Source organism: Miniopterus schreibersii, assembly GCF_964146895.1.
Source record: "Miniopterus schreibersii genome assembly, chromosome: 6".
Lineage (NCBI taxonomy): Eukaryota > Metazoa > Chordata > Mammalia > Chiroptera > Miniopteridae > Miniopterus > Miniopterus schreibersii.
In genome coordinates this window covers 8,407,028-8,426,193 of record NC_138107.1, presented here as the reverse complement: position 1 = coordinate 8,426,193, position 19,166 = coordinate 8,407,028, and the positions used below count along the sequence as shown (strand labels likewise).

Below are 19,166 nucleotides of genomic sequence, written 5' to 3'. Positions count from 1 at the left end.
CAGCCCCACTGCCCAGAGGTTTTAGGGGGTCCAGCTGACCCCCCACAACTCTGCATCCCTAGGGAGGGGCTCCCAGGGTCTCAGAACCCAGGGAGGGTGAGGAGGGCAGCCGGGCTCAGAGGCCCGGGCGCGCTGTTCAGCCTCAGGGGCGGAGAGGGTGCGGTGGGGTGCGGGTCATGGGGGAAACCAGGCAGGCTCCATCTCCCCCTCCCAGACTGAGCCCAGACTGCTGTCCCTCCAGGGCGCTGGGCAGCTGGGGCCCTGATCCGCAGCAGGGAATAGATTGACTGCGACATGGCTGGAAGCGGTATTAATGGAGGGGCCAGGCGTGTCACACTAGCTGGGCACTGAGCCCTAGGGTAACCCTAGGGTAACCCAACGCGTCTGGGGGCCCTCTCAGGGCAGTGGGGGGAGGGCTCATGCAGGAAAATGACGGAGGAGCCTCCTTAAAGCCTCACACACGCATTTGGGCGAATCCAGCAGCCGTGCCTTCAGTGCCAGCGGGGCGCAGAGCACTGTGCTGGGTGCCGTGGGCCCACTGAGCTGTCCCACCCAAGCTTCCCTCTTAGGTTGCTCCCAGGCCAAGGCAGGGGTCAGACAGGTGACGATAATAACAGCAAAGGCTCTTGCAGCCTTATATGGTAATTTGTGTATATAAACTACTGCTACCCCTCAACAGTTAGCATCTCCTCTGAAAAAGGCACTAACACTGTCCCCACTTTACAGGCCAGGAAACTGAGGCTGGCTCTGAGTCTGTGTTCTTAACCCCAACGCTGTGTTGCCAAACGGCTGGGCCGGGGTGTGAGTGGATGTGTTTGGAGGGGGCTCTGTGAGAGCCTCGCTCAGGGACGAGGGGCCTTATGCTCTGGGACCGGAGGTGGGAGGAAGGCTCAGAAGGACTTTCCAGCTGCCTGGAGCTGGGACTGACAGAGACGGGGAGTCATTAGGGTTTGGAGCTTGGGGGACGAGAGAAGACAGTATCACCGAGAGAGATGGGAGTGTGACAGGGAGCCAGAGCAGGTGGCTGTGGGACTGGCTCGGCGGGGCTCTGCTAAGGAGAGAGGCAGAGGTCTGGGAGTCTCCAGGAGAGGGGCTGGCAGAGGTCAAGTGTTCAAGGCCCTGGGGGGGAGGGGGAGGGTAGATGCCACAGGTCAGGAGCAGGAGAGAGAAGAGGAGATGGTCAGAGAGATGGGGGGGACCAAGAGGAGGGCGGCCTGGTCAGCGAGCTGAGAGAAGGGACTTCAAACAGGAGTGTCAACCACTGTTGCGAAAAACGGGGCCAGGAGGGCAAAAGCCAAAGATCTGCGGAGAAGGGGCCGCTTGCTTGGAATGATGGGGACAGAAACCTGTTAATATTGAGACGATTACTGAGTCTTTAGGGTATGGGCCAAATTGTGTCCTAATTGGTTTCAATGCATTATCTTAGTTGTGAATTAAATTTCACAGTAACCCTAGAAGGTGGGTACTGGTGACACCCCCGTTGCACAGATGGAGAAGGGGAGGACTGGAGATGATGTAACTTGGCAGGCAAGGAGAAGGTACATTTCTCCTTTCCAGAAGTTACCTCTGGGGTCTCGGGTCCCCCTGTGTTTGCTGTCTCCAGTCCACATGAGACCAAACTCAAGTGCCCCAGCTGAGCGGAGCTGGCGTCAGGGGAAGTGGCATCGGGGTCAGAGCCAGTCCAGCCTCCGGTGGGTGAAGTGGGGTGATGACAAGAAGCCCTTCCCCTGCCTTCCCTGAAGCCCAGCTCTGTTCTTGAACATTCTGTGGCTTGAGGGTTTGTCCTCACTGAACCGGATTCCCCCGTGGGGCTGTGTCGCTCACACCTTGTGTTGAATGAGTAGACTTTAAGAGGGTGTCAGATCCTCACCTGGAGAGGGCAGAGGGTGGCTGGGGGCTGTCACATCTCTGAAACTTCACGCTTCTGTCTGCCACGCAAGAACCAGCGGCTTCTCCTTTGAACCGCCCCCCCCCCCCCCCGGCTGTGTGCCGGGAGGGACATGTGGCCAGCACATGTGGCCCCCGTCGGCCGTGTTTTATCTTCCCGCCCGCCCGCAGAAGCTGAGCTCAGAGCAGGCGGTCTCTGCGGTGCAGCCCGGGTCACTGCCTGCCCCGGGGAGCCCCCCGCCCCGGCTCCTCTTTTTTTTAAAATTAAATATATTTTTGCTGATTTCAGAGAGAGGAAAGGAGAGAGAGAAACATCAATGATGAGAGAGTCACAGATCGGCTGCCTCCCACATGCCCCGACTGGGGATGGAGCCCGCAACCCGGGCCTGTGCCTGACCGGGAGTCACACCGCAGTCTCCTGGATCCTAGGCCGACGCTCAACTGCTGAGCCACACGGGCCGGGCCTGGCTCCTCTTCTGCCCTGAAGCCTCTCTTAGTGTCGGACTGCTGGTCACTGTAGGGCAACTCCTCAGGGCCTGTGAGCCCTGGGGACTTATACAGCAAAATGTGCATCCTCCAGCCCGGGGCCGGCTCACTCGGAAGCAGGCCTGTAGCCCCGCTCAGCTCGCAGGAGACTACAGATATCGCCGCTTGGTGAGCTGGGAGGGAAGCCTGGTGTCTCTGGTCTCTGCCTGTCCCTCATCTCTGCCATTCTGCTGAGACTCGCACAGGCCCAGCTCTCTCGCCCCGGCCCCAGGCATCCAGTGACCTACAGGACACTGGCTCCAGCCCTGAGGCCTGGCGCTGCCACTGACCAGCTGTGTGACTTGGGACCTCCCTTTGTAATTCTGGGGAAGGAGGGCTTTGTTGCTGTGTGGCCCACTTCACCAAGTTGATAGAAGTTCTCAGCCAGCAGATATTTAATGTACTGCTTATACCACCAAGTATCTACTAGGTAATATACTACTTATATAATATTCTACTCACATCACCTAGTATCTGCTAGGTACTGTTCTTGAAGCTGAAGATAGAGCAGTGAACAAAAAAATAGAAACCTCTGGCCTCGTGGAGCTGACATTTTCATGGTGAATGAGAATTGTTTGGGAGACAGGAGCTTGGAAAAAGGACTTGAGTGTTTTAGATGGAACAGAAGAGCATGTCCAATGCTGCCCATGTGGACGACGTAGCTGACTTCTCACAGCAACTCCCAAGTGGATGCGATGATACCATTTTACAGAGGGGTAAACAGAGTCTCCAAGGGCTAAGCCAGTTGCACAGGGCTGCACGGCTAGTAGCTAGAGAGCTGGGGCTGTCACCAGAGCCTGGTCTTCCCTGTCCACCCTCCTGCCTCTCAGACTCGGGACTCTGTGTCCTGAGCCTTTTATGCCAAATTAGATGTTCATTTTTTGTGGGCAGCAGAGGCCCATTTCATTGCCCCACACCTAGGAGCCCCTTCACCTGGATGCTGTCCCTAGAAGTCACAATTGGTCCGACATGAGCCTTTGTTAGACCTGAGCCCACAAGGGGCATGTGATGTGACTTGGGGCAACCCAATCAGAGCTGGACAGCGACAGAACTGTCAGCAGAGAAGTCAGAGCTGTGTCTGGCTTGTGTCTGCCTTCCCCGTCTCTGGGCAGCGTTTCTCTCACCTCCTCCCCCAAGGCTGGAGTTTGCAGCCTCCGAGCTAATCGGACCCCCGGGCGCATGCCATCCCTGGAGCCTTGATTGCACAGGAATCTCACACTCAGTGGTCTCCACCTCAGCTGCAAGTTCAAATCCCCTGAGGAGCTTTAAACAATTCCCCTGCCAGGTACACCCAGTCCCACTGATTCTGAGTCTCTGGGGCAAGGCATCAGCATCCACATCGGATTGCTAAAGCTCCCCAGGGGATCCAATGTGCAATCAAGGTGGAAAACCAGAGAGGTCAGCGGCTCTGGCTGAACATCAGAATCAGACAGGGGACTTGTCAAACTACCTGTGCCTGGGAAGTTGCAGAGCTCAGGTACCCAGGCTCCGTGTCCCTGATTTAAGTAAATTTCGTATGGCCCAGTGCTACAGTGGAGAGAAAGGGCGTTGTTATAGGGCCCACCCACCTGCCAGGCAGGTTTACCAACTTTCTTTGCAGCTAGTCTGTAAGAACATTGTTATCCCTACTTTAAAGCGCTGGCTTATGGCTCACAGAGGTTAAGTGACAGCTCCGGGCCCCCCAGCTAGCAGCCCAGCACCCAAGTCCACACCTCGGCCTCTTTCCGCTCTTTCCAGCTCACCAGCCCACTTTCAGGGACCTGAGGTTTTTTTCTTTCCACAGTAATTCACCTCAGAGAAATACTGTGTTTTGCTTTTGACAAGAATTTAAAGGGTTCCTTTAAATGGTGGGCTTCGATACCCACCCCGTTTTCTATCTTAGTAACTGAAACGCAGCTGGTGCCCAACCTGCGGGGCACTCCTTCATTCCAGGGCACTTTCTGCCCTGACGCGGGCCAATCCACAGCCCGCGGAGGCTCATCCAAAGGGAGACAGCGCCTCCTTCTGGGGTTCCAGAACCCCAAGGCCCAGTCCTCAGAGACCTGAGATGGGCCACAGCCATGGATGGGCCAGATGATGAGATTTTAATGAAAACCAGGCCCAGGCAGCCACCTCTTAGTGCCCCATTTAGAACTGAAGGCTGGAGACCCTGGCTCCCCACGAGGTTCCTGCCTCCCCAGACCCTGACCCTATAGTGGGATCCCGGCAGCTCCCCCATCCCTGGGCATCCCTGGAGGACCACTGGCACCAAGGGTTAACCTGCAGCCTTCCACCTCCCTCCTCTGCCTCTGGTCCGCTAGCCTGTTGCCATGGAAACGGGCTAAAAATAAAATGGGCTCCCAGAGCCCAGCCCCAAGCACAGGAGTCAAAACAAACTAATTAAAGCAGCCAGGCGAAAATGTGAAGGTAATTACACCCTCACTCAGGAGCCAGTCCTGGCTGGAGCAGCTCAGCAGGCCGGCCCCTGGCATGCAGGGCTGGCTCCGCACCACTCCGACCCGTGGGCCCTGGAGTCCTGCTGTCTCATTGTCCCTCCCAGGAGAGCCCACCCTGCCTAGGCCAGAAATCTGGGGAGCAGCATCCCCCAGTACTGTGGCCCCACCCCTGATAAATTCATAGTGTGGTTTCATGCTGGGACTTGTGCCCAATCTAGGGTGGCCAAGCAGAAGGCAGGGTGAACTGAAGTCTGAGGCTGTTTTTCCATTCCTCCCTGAAATTCGGGGAAGTCCCTACCCAGCCCTAGGGCTGCCTCTGTCCCTAAGACCTTTGCTAAAAGGCCTCAGGATAGTTCCTTTGTCTCTCTGGGCTACTGCCTCTCATGAGGGCCCAGGAGCATGAGAAGGACCCTGTCCTTAGGTGACGTGGGTGCTGGGTCAAGCCCATCCCACCACGGACCCTTTGCCTCACAGGACCATCAAGGTGGAGGTGTACGACTGGGATCGCGATGGCAGGTAAGCAGGCAGAAGGGCAAAGGGGGGCGGGGATGGGGCAGCCACTGGGGGAGATGGGGCCCCGTCCTCACATGGGGAGACCTGTGCCTAGGCCCTGACTCGTGGCAGCTCTGGGGGTGAGGGGGCCTGGCTCTGGGACATCCACTGCCCCATGACTGGTCCCTGCCCAGCTCCACTGGCACCAGAGGACCTCTGTCCCGAAGGACATGGTGCAAAGGGCATGAGAGGCGTCTTTTCCTCAGCTGCCTAGCAGCCAGCCAGTGCCTAAAATTTCCCCACATTTGGGAGGATTTTGGATTTTCCCCAATATGCCTATTGTAAGGCATAGATAGTAGTGACATCCTGAGCATTCACGGACGCATTTTCTGTGTGAGGCTCAGCCTTGTGGGGTGACCGAGGTGCAGAAGAGGAGCTCGGCCAATGGCCACACGCGAAGGGACTCAAGAGCCTCGAGGCAGTGCCTGAGCGGGGCCGAGCCTGGCCAGTGGGAGGGCAGTTCCCACTCAGGGTCTTCAGGAGGCCAGTGCCTTCCCCTTCTTAAGTGTCCCCAAGGAGCCAGTGCCCCTGGGAATTCATAGATGAGAGGCCTCTCACAGCTTTAGTCCAGAACACTCAGCAGCTCCTACTTGTCTTTTGAACCAAATCAGATACACCACCCTGACTTTGTGACCCCTCCATTCTGTGGTACTAGCAGGGGATTGTAAGGGCCTTTATGCCCCATAATCTCCTTTGGGACTCTCAAGTCTGGGATGTGAACAGAGGATGCTGCAAAGGGCTGTGTGAATGCAGCTCTAAGTTAGGCCAAAGCTCCTTCCAAGGAGCTTCCCTTCCCCTGAGACCTTCCTATATGACCGGCCAGGGCCAATGCTGCCTCCGGAAACTCGCTTGGCCCCCCTTCTGTCCTCTTTAACCACATCACAGGCAATGTTTCCACCCATGATTTGCTTCACTTTACCCTGGAGTTCCCCCTACTTCTCCTTTATGGGAGAAAGCTCGGGACAGCCACCAGATGCAATTGGTTCCTGCCACCATGGAGCTCACAGTCTGCAAGCAGAGAACTATAAATATGTAGTAAAACATACAGTGTGGGCTCAAGGAGGGCAAGGCCCCAGGGACACTGCCTGGGCCTCCCTCTCTAGCAGGCACTCTAGGCCAGACGTGAAGGTCAAAGGCAGCAGACGTGGGACTTCTGCTTTGTATGAGGCTTTGCTGCACTTACTGTAAACACACAGGGAGCCCCAGAAGTGCAGACACTGCAGAAAACCCCTCCAGTGGCCTGATGGACAAAGCGCTAATTGTCTTTTCAAAAAATGTTACCGGAAAAATGTCAAATGCACAGAAAAGTAGAGAAGAGCTTAATGATTAATACTTTTAAGCCTATCATCTGAATTTAACAAGTGTTACAGGTTGCCATATTTGCTTTCTCTACATTTGTTGATGTAGTTTAAATTATAGACATCTTGGCATTTTTATCTCTAAATATCTTATTGGGAATGTCTAAAAAATAAGGACATTTCCACATAACTATGAATACCATTATCACACCTGACGCTTTGAACAATAATTCTTAAATACCCTCTAATATTCATTTCATATCCAAATTTCCCTAGTTGTCCCCAAAATACCTTTTGTTGCCGGTTTGTTCAAACGAGAATCTAGGTAGAAATGGGTCCCATTCTCCAGGGCCCTGCTCTTTGCTACTTGACCATTGGGTTCCTTGCTCCATGGGTGAAACTGGACCCCTTCCAGGGGCCCAGCCTCCCTGCTGGCATGTGCCCCTGGAGCAGAGGCCTGGGCAGAATTGGGAGCTGGGGAGATGTGAGAGGAGGTGGGGTGGGGTGGGGTGGGCAGAGGCAAAGCGTAGCCTGGGCCTCAGGTCTCAGCAGCGGCCTTCCTTTGCAGCCATGACTTCATCGGGGAGTTCACCACCAGCTACCGGGAGCTGGCCCGCGGGCAGAGCCAATTCAACATCTATGAGGTGAGGCGGACTCTGGAAGTCTGGGGTTTGCTCCGATGATACATAGCTCCCAGTCATTGAAGCCATGAACAATAATTCTTAAATACCCTCTAATATTCATGTGCAGGACTAGGGTTTTTGCTGTTTCTCCTGTGAGGTGAGTGTTATTGTTCCATTCTACAGTTAAGGAGACTGAGTCTCAGAGAAGTTAGGGAACTTGCCTAAAAACACGTTTCAGTAAGGCAGGACCAAAAGGCAAACAACCTGACTCCAAATCAGTGAGTTACAGTGTCCCCCAAAGAATACTTCCAACAAGATGGGGGGATGGAAATGGGGGTGGGGCAGAAGGTTGGGGGACAGTATCAGAAGGTACCGGGCCTGAGACCAAGGTCCTGAGTTCAAGATGGCCCTCTGCCTCCCACCAGAGCAGCTTCAGGGCCTCTTCTGGAAGGAGAGACTCAGAGGTACAGGGGTCAGGATACCTCTAGTAGATCTGGAGAACCTTGGACAAGGCACCCAGCCTCTCTGGAGATAAGTGTTTGCTCTCGAAGGACAGTTCTGCAGCTGAACCTTTGCTGGTGTCTGCGCTGCCTCTGGGGTGCCGTCCCCCCTTCCAAATCTAGCTCAGCTCCTGCTCCAGTGCTGGCTTCCCATCCTCGTTGCTACCTGGGTTCATAGCCGGGCCCTACCTCGTACTAGCCATGCGAGCCTGGCTAAGTTCCTGAACTGCTCTGCCATGCCCATGGAGAATTAAATAAGTTACGAGGACAACACCCGGCCCGAGTGGGCATGACGTCAGAGCTGCCTTCCAGGACCCTGTGCTGAGCTCCTATGTGCCAGGAGGTTGACGTCTCACAACCATCCTGCAAACGGGCTCTAGCCGCACATTGGCAGCCACTCGGCTGGTGAGGTTGAGGAGCTGGCTTTGACTCCCATCACTGAATCCAAGCCCCCCATCCTCCCCCTCCCTCACCCTTATCTCTGTTCCGAGTGGGCAGATCTTGTGTTCCAACCACACTGAAGCCCCCCAAGGGCAGGTGACAGCTTTCTCAGTTGCCTCTCTTCACGTTGGTCTGGCCACTGCTGGGCACACAGTAGGTGCTTATTAGACATCCACACACTGAATTCAGGTGAACAGTGCCGTTGTGAAGATGGAGCGTGGGTGAATTTCTTTGAATTCCTCCCAGTTAATCACTTTGTTTTCTGCATCGGAAGGGCTGTGAGTGTCCCCCCCCTCAAGCAGAGAGAAGCAGGCTCTGTCTTTCTCTGGCCTCCTTTAAGGAGAGTTTTAGGGAAGAGAAGGGAAGGGGTCAGATCAATTGGAGTTTGACTTCTAAGGGCGCTTGACAGACCAGAAGAGGCCGTGGTCTCCAGGCTGAAAGCAGAAAGGTTGGACTGACTTGTTGGCTTGGTTGAGGATCCCTGCTCCCTTGTAATCGACCAGAGAAAGGGCAGCTCTGGGAAGCAGAAGCACTGTCTTCACATAGAAATGCCACCAGGCAGGAAAGGGTTAAACTCTGGTGGCCGTGGGCAGGCCTTGCACTGTGGTGTCACTGGGAGGCCTTTCTAACAGTCCTCCTGAAGACAGCACAGGCTTCTGCCGGGAGAGACCCTCGTCTTGGGCCCTGGCATCACCCTGGGTGTCTGACTTGTATGTCCGGCTGCCTGCTGGCCACTCCTCAGGCTCAGCCTTCCAAACTGAACGCACCAGCCAAAGTCTCCCCGCAGCCCTCCCCTCCCCTGGCCAGCCTGTGCCATCACCATGGGGGCCACAGCGCCTGGGGAGCCATCCTTGACAACTGTGGCCCCTCTCCACGCATGGCTGCACCCTGCTTCTACTACCAACGAAAAATATTCTGACAATTGTTCCCTTCATTCCCGCCCACCCCCACTGTCATCTCCCAAGTGGGAGCTTTGCAACAGCCCCCAACAGCAGCAGCCTTTCCACCCCCTTCCGTCCTGCACTCAGTAAGCTGAGTGCTCCTCCAAAAAGGTCACCCGACCACACTGCTCCCCAGCTTCAAATCTGGTTGTGCCTTCCGCCCACCACCTCAGCCTGGCTCCCATAGGGGAGGGGGAGGGGGAAAGTCAGAAAGACTCCCCACGCCGGCTGAGATCCTGCAGGGCCGCCTACCTGTGGGGTAAAGTCTGAGCTCCTCACAGGATGCCCCAGTGACCTGCAACCTGTGTGCAGCCCATGGGCCTGGGTAAGCAGACATGCATGTCGCACCCTCACATGGCCCCTAGGGTCTGGCCCCAGCCCTTCCCTCTGCCCACCCACTTTCAGCCCGATCGTGCCATCTGAGGCTCTCTGAACCCGCATGTTGGCTCAGCCTCCATGGCTTCGCTCACAAAGGCCCTGCCCTGGGTCGGGCGTGTCTTCCTCACTGCTGTGTCAGCCAGAGCGGCTCCTGGCTCCTGGGAACCACTCTGTGACCCCTTGTACAGAAGGGCACACCCCAAATTGAGCCCTGGGGGCCTTAAGGACACCGGGTCTGAGGAGGGGGAAGAATAGGCTTAGGAGAACTCCAGCCCAAGGGTTGGGAGGTTCCTGGCCTGACCCCTTGGGGGTGCTGGTCCCTCTCACGGAACCTCAAGGTGCAGCCTGTTAGGGCAGGAGAGGCGGGTACAGAGAGTGGGAGGGTGTGCTGGGAGTGCCTGAAACTTCAGGATAAACAGGGCGTCTCTTCAGTGCATTTCACATGAAGATCTGAGAACAAAACAGTGCTTTAATATTAAAACAGTTATAATTAGAGAGTGGAAATGTGGAATACTGGCTAATTTAAAGACAACACAGAAGACTTCAAAGAAATATGCTGGTGGCCAGGTCTTCGGGCGACGCCCAGATCCCCAGGAGTCCATGTTTATTCTCCTCAGCTGGGAGGGCTACTTTGGAGTAAAGGTTTGACATGCACCCAGTTCTAAAAGTTCCACACCCTCCGGGGACAGATTGGGAAACTGAGGCACAGTGCACATTGGAGCTGCGGCTGTGCCCTACCTCAACCCCTTGCCTGCTAGGCTGTTGCCCAGGACTGTGTCTGTGAACACCATGCCCCCTGGGCGGCTCTCCTGCCTGTGAGGATTGGAGGTTGTTCTGGGCTTCTCTCCCAGGCTCACTTGTACAGTCTGCTGGCCCTCCCACCTGAATGTCCCACCTGTGCCCCAAATCCAGCTCTTCTGTGTCTACCTGGTTGGCCCTGGCCCCTCACTTTCTCCTACCCCCACAGTCATGCCTGGGGTCCAAGATCTGTGGTCGCTTCTTGACAGTGCTGTTTTGCTGTAGCTCAGTACCTGTTCCAACACCCAGAAGCCCTCATTACCGGTCTCCTGGACTAGTGGTGGTAGTAAATAGTAGTGATACAAAATGCTAGCAGCTGACATGTGCACGTACTTACTACATTCCAGACCCTGTCCTAAGCACTTGACTTGTACTGACCCATTTTAATCCCCCTACCTTTTTATGAGGTAGGTACTTTTTTTTTAAATCCTCGCCTGAGGATATTTTTTCCATTGATTTTCAGAGTGAGAGTGGAAGGGAGGGAGGGGGAGAGAGAGAGAGAAACATTGATGTGAGAGAGACACATCAATTGGTTGCCTCCTGCACGTAGGCACCCAACGGGGCAGGGAGTGAACCACAGCCCAGGTACTTGCCCTTGACCAGGAACCGAACCCATGACCTTTTGGTCCTCAGGCCAATTCTCTAACCACTGAGCAATACCGTCCAGGATGGTAGATACTTTTTATTCCCCCCCTTTTTTTTTTTAATTCCCATTTTACAGATGAAAAAACTGAGGTACAGGGAGGTTAAGTAACTTGCCTAAGATCACACAGGCCTGAGGTGGCAGAACCAGGCAAACATCCCCCTGGATGTCCCTCCTCCTCCCCTTGTTCTGACCTCCACCAGGTCCCAGCGTCCTAGAGCCTGCTGTGATCGTGTCCCCTATCAGCTTAGAGATCATCAGAGTTCTCTGCTAGCTGATGGGTGATGTTCAGACATTTAAACTGTCCTCGAATGGTTCCCTTCCAGCCAGCCAGTTTACTCTCTTCCACCCTGTGGTTCTGCAGTTAAACTGGACCCCAGTTCTGTGTCCCTTCCCCCCAGTATGTCCTCCTTCCATCTCTCCATGTCCAAGTCCTTCCTGTCCCTCGCATCTGCCTGGGGTACCTCCTGCTCGGGGAGCTTTCACTGATGCTCCCTCGCGGAATGTTCCTTCTAACAACGCCTTCACATTCCTGACTCCCCATTCTTGGTGGCCCTTGTCATCTCTCCTGAGCACATATCTTCTTTCTCTTGCTGGAGTAAAGAGTCTAGAGGAGAGGAACTGGTACACCCCCCCTTTGTAAGTATTTGTGAAGGAATGTGTTTGTGTTTGTTATCAAGGTGGCCTGGGGGCAGGAACCTGGTTTCTAATTCAGCCCCTACCCAGACCAGAGGAGTGACCTTCAGCAAAACACTTGGTGTCTCTGTGCCTTAGTTTCCTTAACTCCAGAGGCGGATCTCAGTAGTCACTCAGACAGAAGAGACCTCTGCTCAGGACCAGCTGGCTGCCCCCCAGGAAGAACAGGAGATGAGGGAGAGGGTTGTGAATTAACCAGAATCTGAAGAGCTGAGCCGGTGTGAGGGTCCCCTTGGTTTGTTCAATAGGAGATTAGGGAAGGGTTGGGCCTAGACTTCCATGTAAAAAAACACAAGAGCTGGTGAGGCTCAGATTAGAGCACAAATGTAGTACTTGTGACAGACCCGTGGGGGCTCCCAGAGCAAGGCGGTCCTCAGCAGCGCGGGGCTCTCGCCTCCACACTGCTGGCATCTCACACACAATGACTCCGTTGCAGGGAGCAGTCCCGTGTGTTGTAGGGTGTTTAGCAGCATCCCTTGACTCTACCTACTCCCCTAGTTGTGACAACCAAAAATATTTCCAGACATTGCCAGATGTCTCCAGGCATGGGGGTGGATCGCCCCCAGCTGAGCCCACGGAGTCAACCCACCAAGAATGTTTTTTAGCGCCTACGACATGGCTAGCTAGCGCTGTGACATAGTCTCTGATGACAGGTCTGGTTTGGAATGAAAGCTTGCACGTGAAGAAGCGTTTCGGAGGTTCTAACTGTTGTGTGAGGGAAGTGGCGGTGGAGGGGGAGCCTCACAGACCCCAGGGGCCCTAAGGCTGGGTCTCCCAGGAGGAGCAGGGAGGGTTGGGGGCGTGGGGGGGCTGTGTCCCGGCTGAGGGAGCAGCCTGAGCTGCCTCCCGGGACAGGCATAGACAGGGCCCCTTTGCAACATCGAGCCTCCTCCGGCTGCATGGGGTGGAGGGTGTGTTTGGGGAGCTGTGGGAAAGAAGGTTAAATAAATATTATTCTTGGTGTGTTTGCTTATGGGACACTAGGTCCCACTGGGGAGCCCGGTTGCGTAAGCCTAAATGCCAATCCCTCTAAATCTAAATGCCTGATCCCTCCTCCCCGGGACCCCTGATTTTCACAGCCCACTCGATTACCGATTACCGGGGTCTGGGGCCAGTGGAAGCCCCAGGGGTCTCCAGCCCTGCCTCTTTGGAAACCTCCTTATCTGGCAACTGGTTTTTCCTGCAGGTGGTAAACCCAAAAAAGAAAATGAAGAAAAAGAAATATGTGAATTCTGGCACAGTGAGTAGCCACCCCTCCCTCTCTGCAGCCGGGTGTAGACACCCTGAGCCCCGAGCTGGGTCTGGTGTCAGGAATCGTGGGTGTCTGTGTGCTCCTGCCGTGTGGGAACGAAACCTGGAGAGTTGGGGGGGGCATGGAGAACGGCCCAGGGGCTGGGCGGTGCTTAAGCGTTGTGTCATAGCAGCTCTGTGACACAGAGTGAGACGCCCCAGAGAGAAACTCCCATGGGACTTCCTGCAGGAAGGAAGGGAAGTGGAGTAGCATTCATCTGGCCCTGACTCTGGGAAATTCCCAGTTTAGGTGCTTTTCACAGGCTGTTTCCTTGAGAGGCAGCTGTTATCATCCCTTTGCAGGCAGGGAAGTGACTCAACTAAGGTCACAGAGCTAGAAAGCGGTGGAGATGACAGTCAGCACTACAGTTAAATCCAGAGCTGGCGGCTGCTGCGGGCACGGCCCCTGCTGACCTGCGGCCACACTGGCCCAGTGGCTTCTGGGGGCTGATCTTCATGCATTTATTCAGCAAATGGAAGTCCTTGCCCACTGGCATTGATATTCTGGTGGGAGGAAACAGAAAAGTATATATGCGTACATAAACTTTGTGTGTCAGGTGGGTATGAGTGCTGCGGGGGAAAAGTAAAATAAGGTAAAGAGATCGGGAGTGCCAGGGCCAAAACTGCTCTTATATAAAGTAGTGAAGGAGAGCTTCTCTGAGAAGGTGATATCTGGGCAGAGATTCAAAGAAGGTGAGGGAGCAGGTGGTGAGGATATCAGGGAAAGAGAATTCTAGTAGGGATCAGCATGTGCGAAGGCCCTGAGGTAGAGCCCACAGAGCATTTATAGAGCGAGCCAATATCTTTGCAGTGCAAACATAGCCAAGTTCGTACCCTTCACGCCCCTCCCCCAGCGTCCATAGCACCATCAGCGAATGCAGCTAAGCCTAGTCATTTGAGTCAGGCAGGCTGCACCTCCAGCCCCAGAAGGGGTCGGAACCAGGGGCTTTGGGGTTCCTCTGAGTAACCTCATTTTCTCCATCTGTAAAATGGGGTCACTAAGTCCTCCCTAATGCTGCTTATTGCACAGGGTGGCTGTGACAGACGCTGGGGAGATGCAGGCCTACAAACTGCAAGCCTATCCCTTTGGATAAGCAGACTACTTACCCATTTCTCTGCTCGAAGCTGTTTCACAGACAGGGTGGGCAAAAGTAGGCTTACAGTTGTTCGTATGGAAAATAATACAATAATTTAAAAATAATAGTACAAGAGTAAACTGTTTCGTATACTCTCCACTGTAAACCTGCTTTTCCCCACCCTGTGTTTCCTTTGTCCAAAGCGGCAGTGTCTCCCAGTGGGGTGCTGTCATCTCACAGGACTTCCCCCTATATGTGGGTTGCTTAGCACCCCCGGCCTCAGCCCATAGCTACCAGTAGAGCCCCGGGGATTGTGAGACCCCAGAACACTCCCACACTTTCCCAAATGCCTCTAGAGGAGGCAGCAACTACCCCAGCTGAGAAATACTGGATGTATAGTTAGTTAAAAAAAAAAAGGTTTGAAAAACCACTGATTTCTTACTTTAGAGATGAAGAAACTGAGGCCCAGAGAGGTGATGTGCTTTATCATGGGTCACACAGTGAGTTAGGGACAGAGCAGGACTGGGCTCAGGTCCCCTCCTTTGCTTTAGCATTTCCCAGTCTTCACCTTAAAAAGAATCACTCAGGGTCCAGTATGCTTATTAAAATACAGATCCCAGGGCAGTTCCCTGGGTTCTAGGCTGCGGCCCAGCCATCTGTGCTTAGTGATTCTCGTGCCTTACTATGTGCAGAAGCTCCTGGGGTCTTGTTAAAATGCCAAGAACCTGCATGTCTGCATTCTTTACCAGCATCGCGGTGATTCTGACCATGCTGGTTCAGGGACCACTCTTTCAGTAGCAAGTCCCTGGATGAATCCAAGATCAGGCGAGTTAGGGAATTACTGTACTTTATCCCAGGGCCCAGGGGGTTCAACTCTGGCTGCAGGTGAGACTCATGTGAGGATCTAAAAAAAAGGGCCAGAGCCCTACCCCAGAAGCTCTTATGTAATTGGTTTGAGGGCTTCCCCTGGGCTTCGAGGTGTTTTAAAAGCTCCTCAAGGAGTCTAATAATTGTCAGGGTGGAGGCCACTGCCATAATCCACTTCTAGTGAAAGGAAGCTTTGTCCGGGCACCTAACGTCTTGGCCACAGGTGTGTGTGTGGAGGGCTGTCTCTGAGGCCCAGCTCAGCACTCACAGACCCTCCCCTTTAGGATCATTGGCTCTGCCACGCAGAGGCCCTACCGGCCCACCTAGTGAGTCAGTGAAGACAGCTGAATCCACACCAGTAGGGAGCTCCCCAAATCTTAGAGTGGAGTCCCGCGATGCAGGTCGATGGTCCGCTGCCCCACTCCCGCTTCATTCAGTTGGTTTCAGCTGCCAGGCTTTCCCTTGTCTCCGAGATCCCAAGTCACCATCATAATGAGCTGCCAGGTAGCTGCCTGTCTTGGCAAAGCTGATGCCAAAGCCGCCAGCAAGAGTAGGCCGAGAAGCCTCTGCTTGGGAGAGGGGGTCCCGGGTGGTCAGTGACCTCTGGGGAAAGCGCAGGCTGCTATGTGGGTCCAAGGGTAGAGACTGAGACGCAAGAGGATGGGGGACCAGTAAAGTTGAAGTTAAGTGCAGACCAGAGAGGCACGTTTGAGGGTTCCTAGTTACTGGGGCATGGAAGGGGGGGCTAGTCAGCAAGGGGTGTTAGGACTGTGTCAGGAAGGCCCCTTGCTCCCCGCTCCCCATGGTGCCTGCTTCGGGGAAGCTCACGCTGTTGGCTTGAGCCTCTGCTCCAGTGACAGAGACAGGTCCTTCCAGGACGCGGTTTGGCACTGAGGTCAGGAGTGCAGGCTCCGGAGTTGGACAGATAAGATGGGGGTGATACCAGGGCTGCTGGGCCCCGGATACAGTGAGGTACTAACGCACCTGCGAGTGCGCCCCTGACCCAGCTCCCTTCTGTTCCCAAGGTCACGCTGCTCTCCTTTGCCGTGGAGTCAGAGTGCACATTTCTCGACTACATCAAAGGCGGGTGAGAAGAAACGCAGCCCAGTTTCTGTGCCTTGCGGAGAGGGAAGGGGCCTCAAGCACGGGCATGCGCAGCCCTGGACCCCCCCCCCCCGGCCCCTGTGAGGCCTGAGCTGAAGTCTGTGATCCTAGGCTCTGAGCAGCCCCCCATGTCCGGGTTCAGACAACCCCCTCAGAGCCCTGCCTGCCCGGAGCCTGCAGAGGGCATTCCTGGGCCATGGAGGCCAGCGGGTCCCATCAGGTCCCTGTGCCCGGAGGTGGTAGGGACTCCCTGCCAAAGAGAGCCAAGGGCATAGGGAGGCGGAAAGAGCCCCGGACTGAGTCATGAGGCCCAGGCTCTAGGCCCCTTGTGCCCTGAATTGGCTGGATTACTTTGGGCAGGTCACTTTCCCTCCCTGGGAATCGGTTTCCTCCTCAGAACACAGGGATTGGAGTTTGGTGAATTCTAAGATTCCTTTCTGTTCTGAGCTTCTGATACCTGTGGTCTGTCTGGAAACAGTGATTAACCTGCCTGGTGTCATCAGGGACACATAAGGGGCAGGAGGGAATGGGGGATGGGCCAGGGAGTGGTCCCAGGACCAGCAGTTGGTCAAACACGAGTTTAAAGAGCAGAAAGAACCAGGGGTTTCAGCGCCCGGGCCAAGACAGCCAGGGAAGCCTGGAGGCTCCGGCCAACAGCTCATGGAAAAAGAGCCCGACTCTGCCAAGGACAGGTGCCAGGTCAGGGTGTGGGTAGCCAAGAGCCCACAGGTGCAGGCAGGTGAGTGACTGCACCTGTCTGGAAAGGAGACAGGTAGGGCAGCTGCCAAAGGCTCATCCCAGCCAAGTGGGCCCTTGGCTGCCTGGCTCTCCGGGGCAGAGGGAAAAGCTGGGGCCTGGGAAGCCACACTCGCTCTCCATGGCACGGCTCCCTGCTGCCGGAACCCGCAGTCTCAAGGCTGCGAGCTCTCCCTCTCCTTTAGCCACTGAGCACACACCCTCCCTGTAGTCACCCAGTGGCCGCCCTGCCCCATTCCCAGCCCCTCCTGAGCCTGCTCCTGACCCTGCCCTTGCTCCCCTCCCTAGTTAAAACTGCTCTGTTCTCAATCCATTAGGAAACCGCCCCTTACATGCCATAGTACCTGGTAATTTCCAATCAATCCCCATCTTATTTATCTTTCTCATTTGCATAATACCCTGAATTTACAGAACACGGCATGAAGGGTGAGAAGCGTCTCCCTTTTACATAACTTTCCCGAGGTGCGTGCCTAGCTCGTGGCAGGGCGCCTCCTGTCACCACAGCCGCATTTCTCCCACAGTCATGACTGCGCGGCCTGCTCACGGTGACCAGGCGGGGTGGATGCAGGTGGAGCCTGCTGAGTTAAAGGGCCCCAGAGGTGGGCGGGCTGCTGCGCAAAGCTGGCGCCTGGAGTACCAGACAAGTTAGAACACTGGAGCCGCCCTGGCCCTCCCGCCCCACACCCCACCCCACGCCTCCTTGCACTTTCTGGAGAGCCTGAGCGAGAGCCTGGCTCCAGGCAGCAAGAGCCTGGCATGCGTGTCCTGGCAGGCAGCTGATGGAGACATCTGTCTGAGGATCCTCTCTTCCCTGGCCTCCCTCCCCTGCTCATGTGGAGGGGTGGGGTAGGGTGTGGGCACCTCTGCTGCCACGTCAGAGGTGGAGCTGGCTGCTCAGCAGCCTGCATTCTGCCCCTCTGTGCCCTTAGGCATAGGCAAGAGAGGTGAGCCTGCAGGGAGGAACTTTCCCACAAAGTATCGCTTTCCAGTCCCTTCCTTCCCTGAGTCATTTCAGAACCCAGAGCAGGGGAAGACTACGTAAGGAGTAAGGCCTGCCTGTCCCCTCAGCTGTAATCCTGCAAGCAAGAACCACCCTCCCGAGGGCAGCCCAGGGAGCTGGGCCCTTACCTTCCAAATGTCTCCCTTCCTCTAACGAAAACAGTCTCTATATTCCACACTGCGAGGCGACAAGGAACAGCAGATGAATAGACTAGGTCAACTGCTATAACAAATAATTCCCAGCCTCAAGGCTTAGTACAAATAAAGGCTTATGTTTCATTCTTTGGGTGGCAGGGATAGGCGGGAAGACGCTCCACCCAGTCACTCAGGGACCCAGGCTCTTGCCATCTTGTGGCTTCTTCCTCAAAGTTTGGAGTCCAGTGGATGCCCTGCCCCCAGGCAGCAGACAACAGGGAAGAAGTATGGGGAGAACTGTCTCTGGCCAGCAGATCCTGGCTGGAGTCTCCTGTTACCCACGCCCTTCACGCTTCCTGGGGGACAAAGGGCCCACGAGCAACAGCTCAGCTGTGATCAGGTGGAGAGAGGGCTGAGGTTCTGATAGGAACCATCTGCTGAGGTAAGCCCTGCCTCATCTTGTGTCATCTCCGGCCCCAACTCGGAACCACCATAACAGTTTCCCCGAGTGTGATCCCAGACCCCTCTCCTCAGAATCCCAGATGAGGGCAGAGGACGTTAATTAAAGAAACAGATTGTGGGCCCATCTCAGACCAACTGAATTGGTGTTCCTGGGAGTGGTGCCCGGAGATCTTCCTTTTAAATAAGCTCCCCTGGTGACTGTGCTCGCTCAGTGTACAAACCATCAGACGAGAATTTCTCAAGGGCTCATGTCCTGTCAGCTTTGTTCCGTCAGCACCTAGCACAGAACCCGAATCTGAAGCCTCAAAACCTAACTTTTTATCATGGAAAAATCCCAAACACATGCAAAAGCAGAGGGAAGGTATAATGAATGCCCAGGTACCCTTCACCCAGATTTAACAATTACCAGCTCATGGCCAATTTTGTTCTACCCACTGTCCCTTCCATGCAGTTATTTTGAAGCAAATCCTAGACATAGTTCATTCTCCAAACACTTTAGGATGTGTCTCTAAAAGATAAGGACTCTCTTTGTCACATATAACCAAGTACCATAACTGCACCTAAAAACCGAAAGTTCCTTAATACCAAATATCTAGTCAGTGTTCAGAGTTCCCCAACTGAGTTATCAAGTTTTTTAATTGGCTTATTTGAAGCAGAAACCCAGGCAAGATCCATATCCAGGGGCGGGCAAAAGTAGGTTACAGTTGTAATACAAATAAATAATACAATAATTAATAAATAATAGTATAAGGATAAACTG

The 19,166-nt window shown here is 54.7% G+C and overlaps 1 protein-coding gene across 2 annotated transcripts in view; it reads left to right on the top strand.

Moving 5' to 3' along the window:
- Window positions 1-19,166, top strand: part of CPNE5 (copine 5) — an 82,627-nt gene that overhangs the window by 55,301 nt on the left and 8,160 nt on the right. For both annotated transcript variants that reach the window (XM_081140408.1, XM_081140409.1), the window contains 4 exons: window positions 5,322-5,363; window positions 7,266-7,341; window positions 12,904-12,957; window positions 15,976-16,037. In XM_081140408.1, coding sequence (XP_080996534.1) covers window positions 5,322-5,363; window positions 7,266-7,341; window positions 12,904-12,957; window positions 15,976-16,037 — 234 coding nt within the window. The remainder of the gene's footprint in view (window positions 1-5,321; window positions 5,364-7,265; window positions 7,342-12,903; window positions 12,958-15,975; window positions 16,038-19,166) is intronic.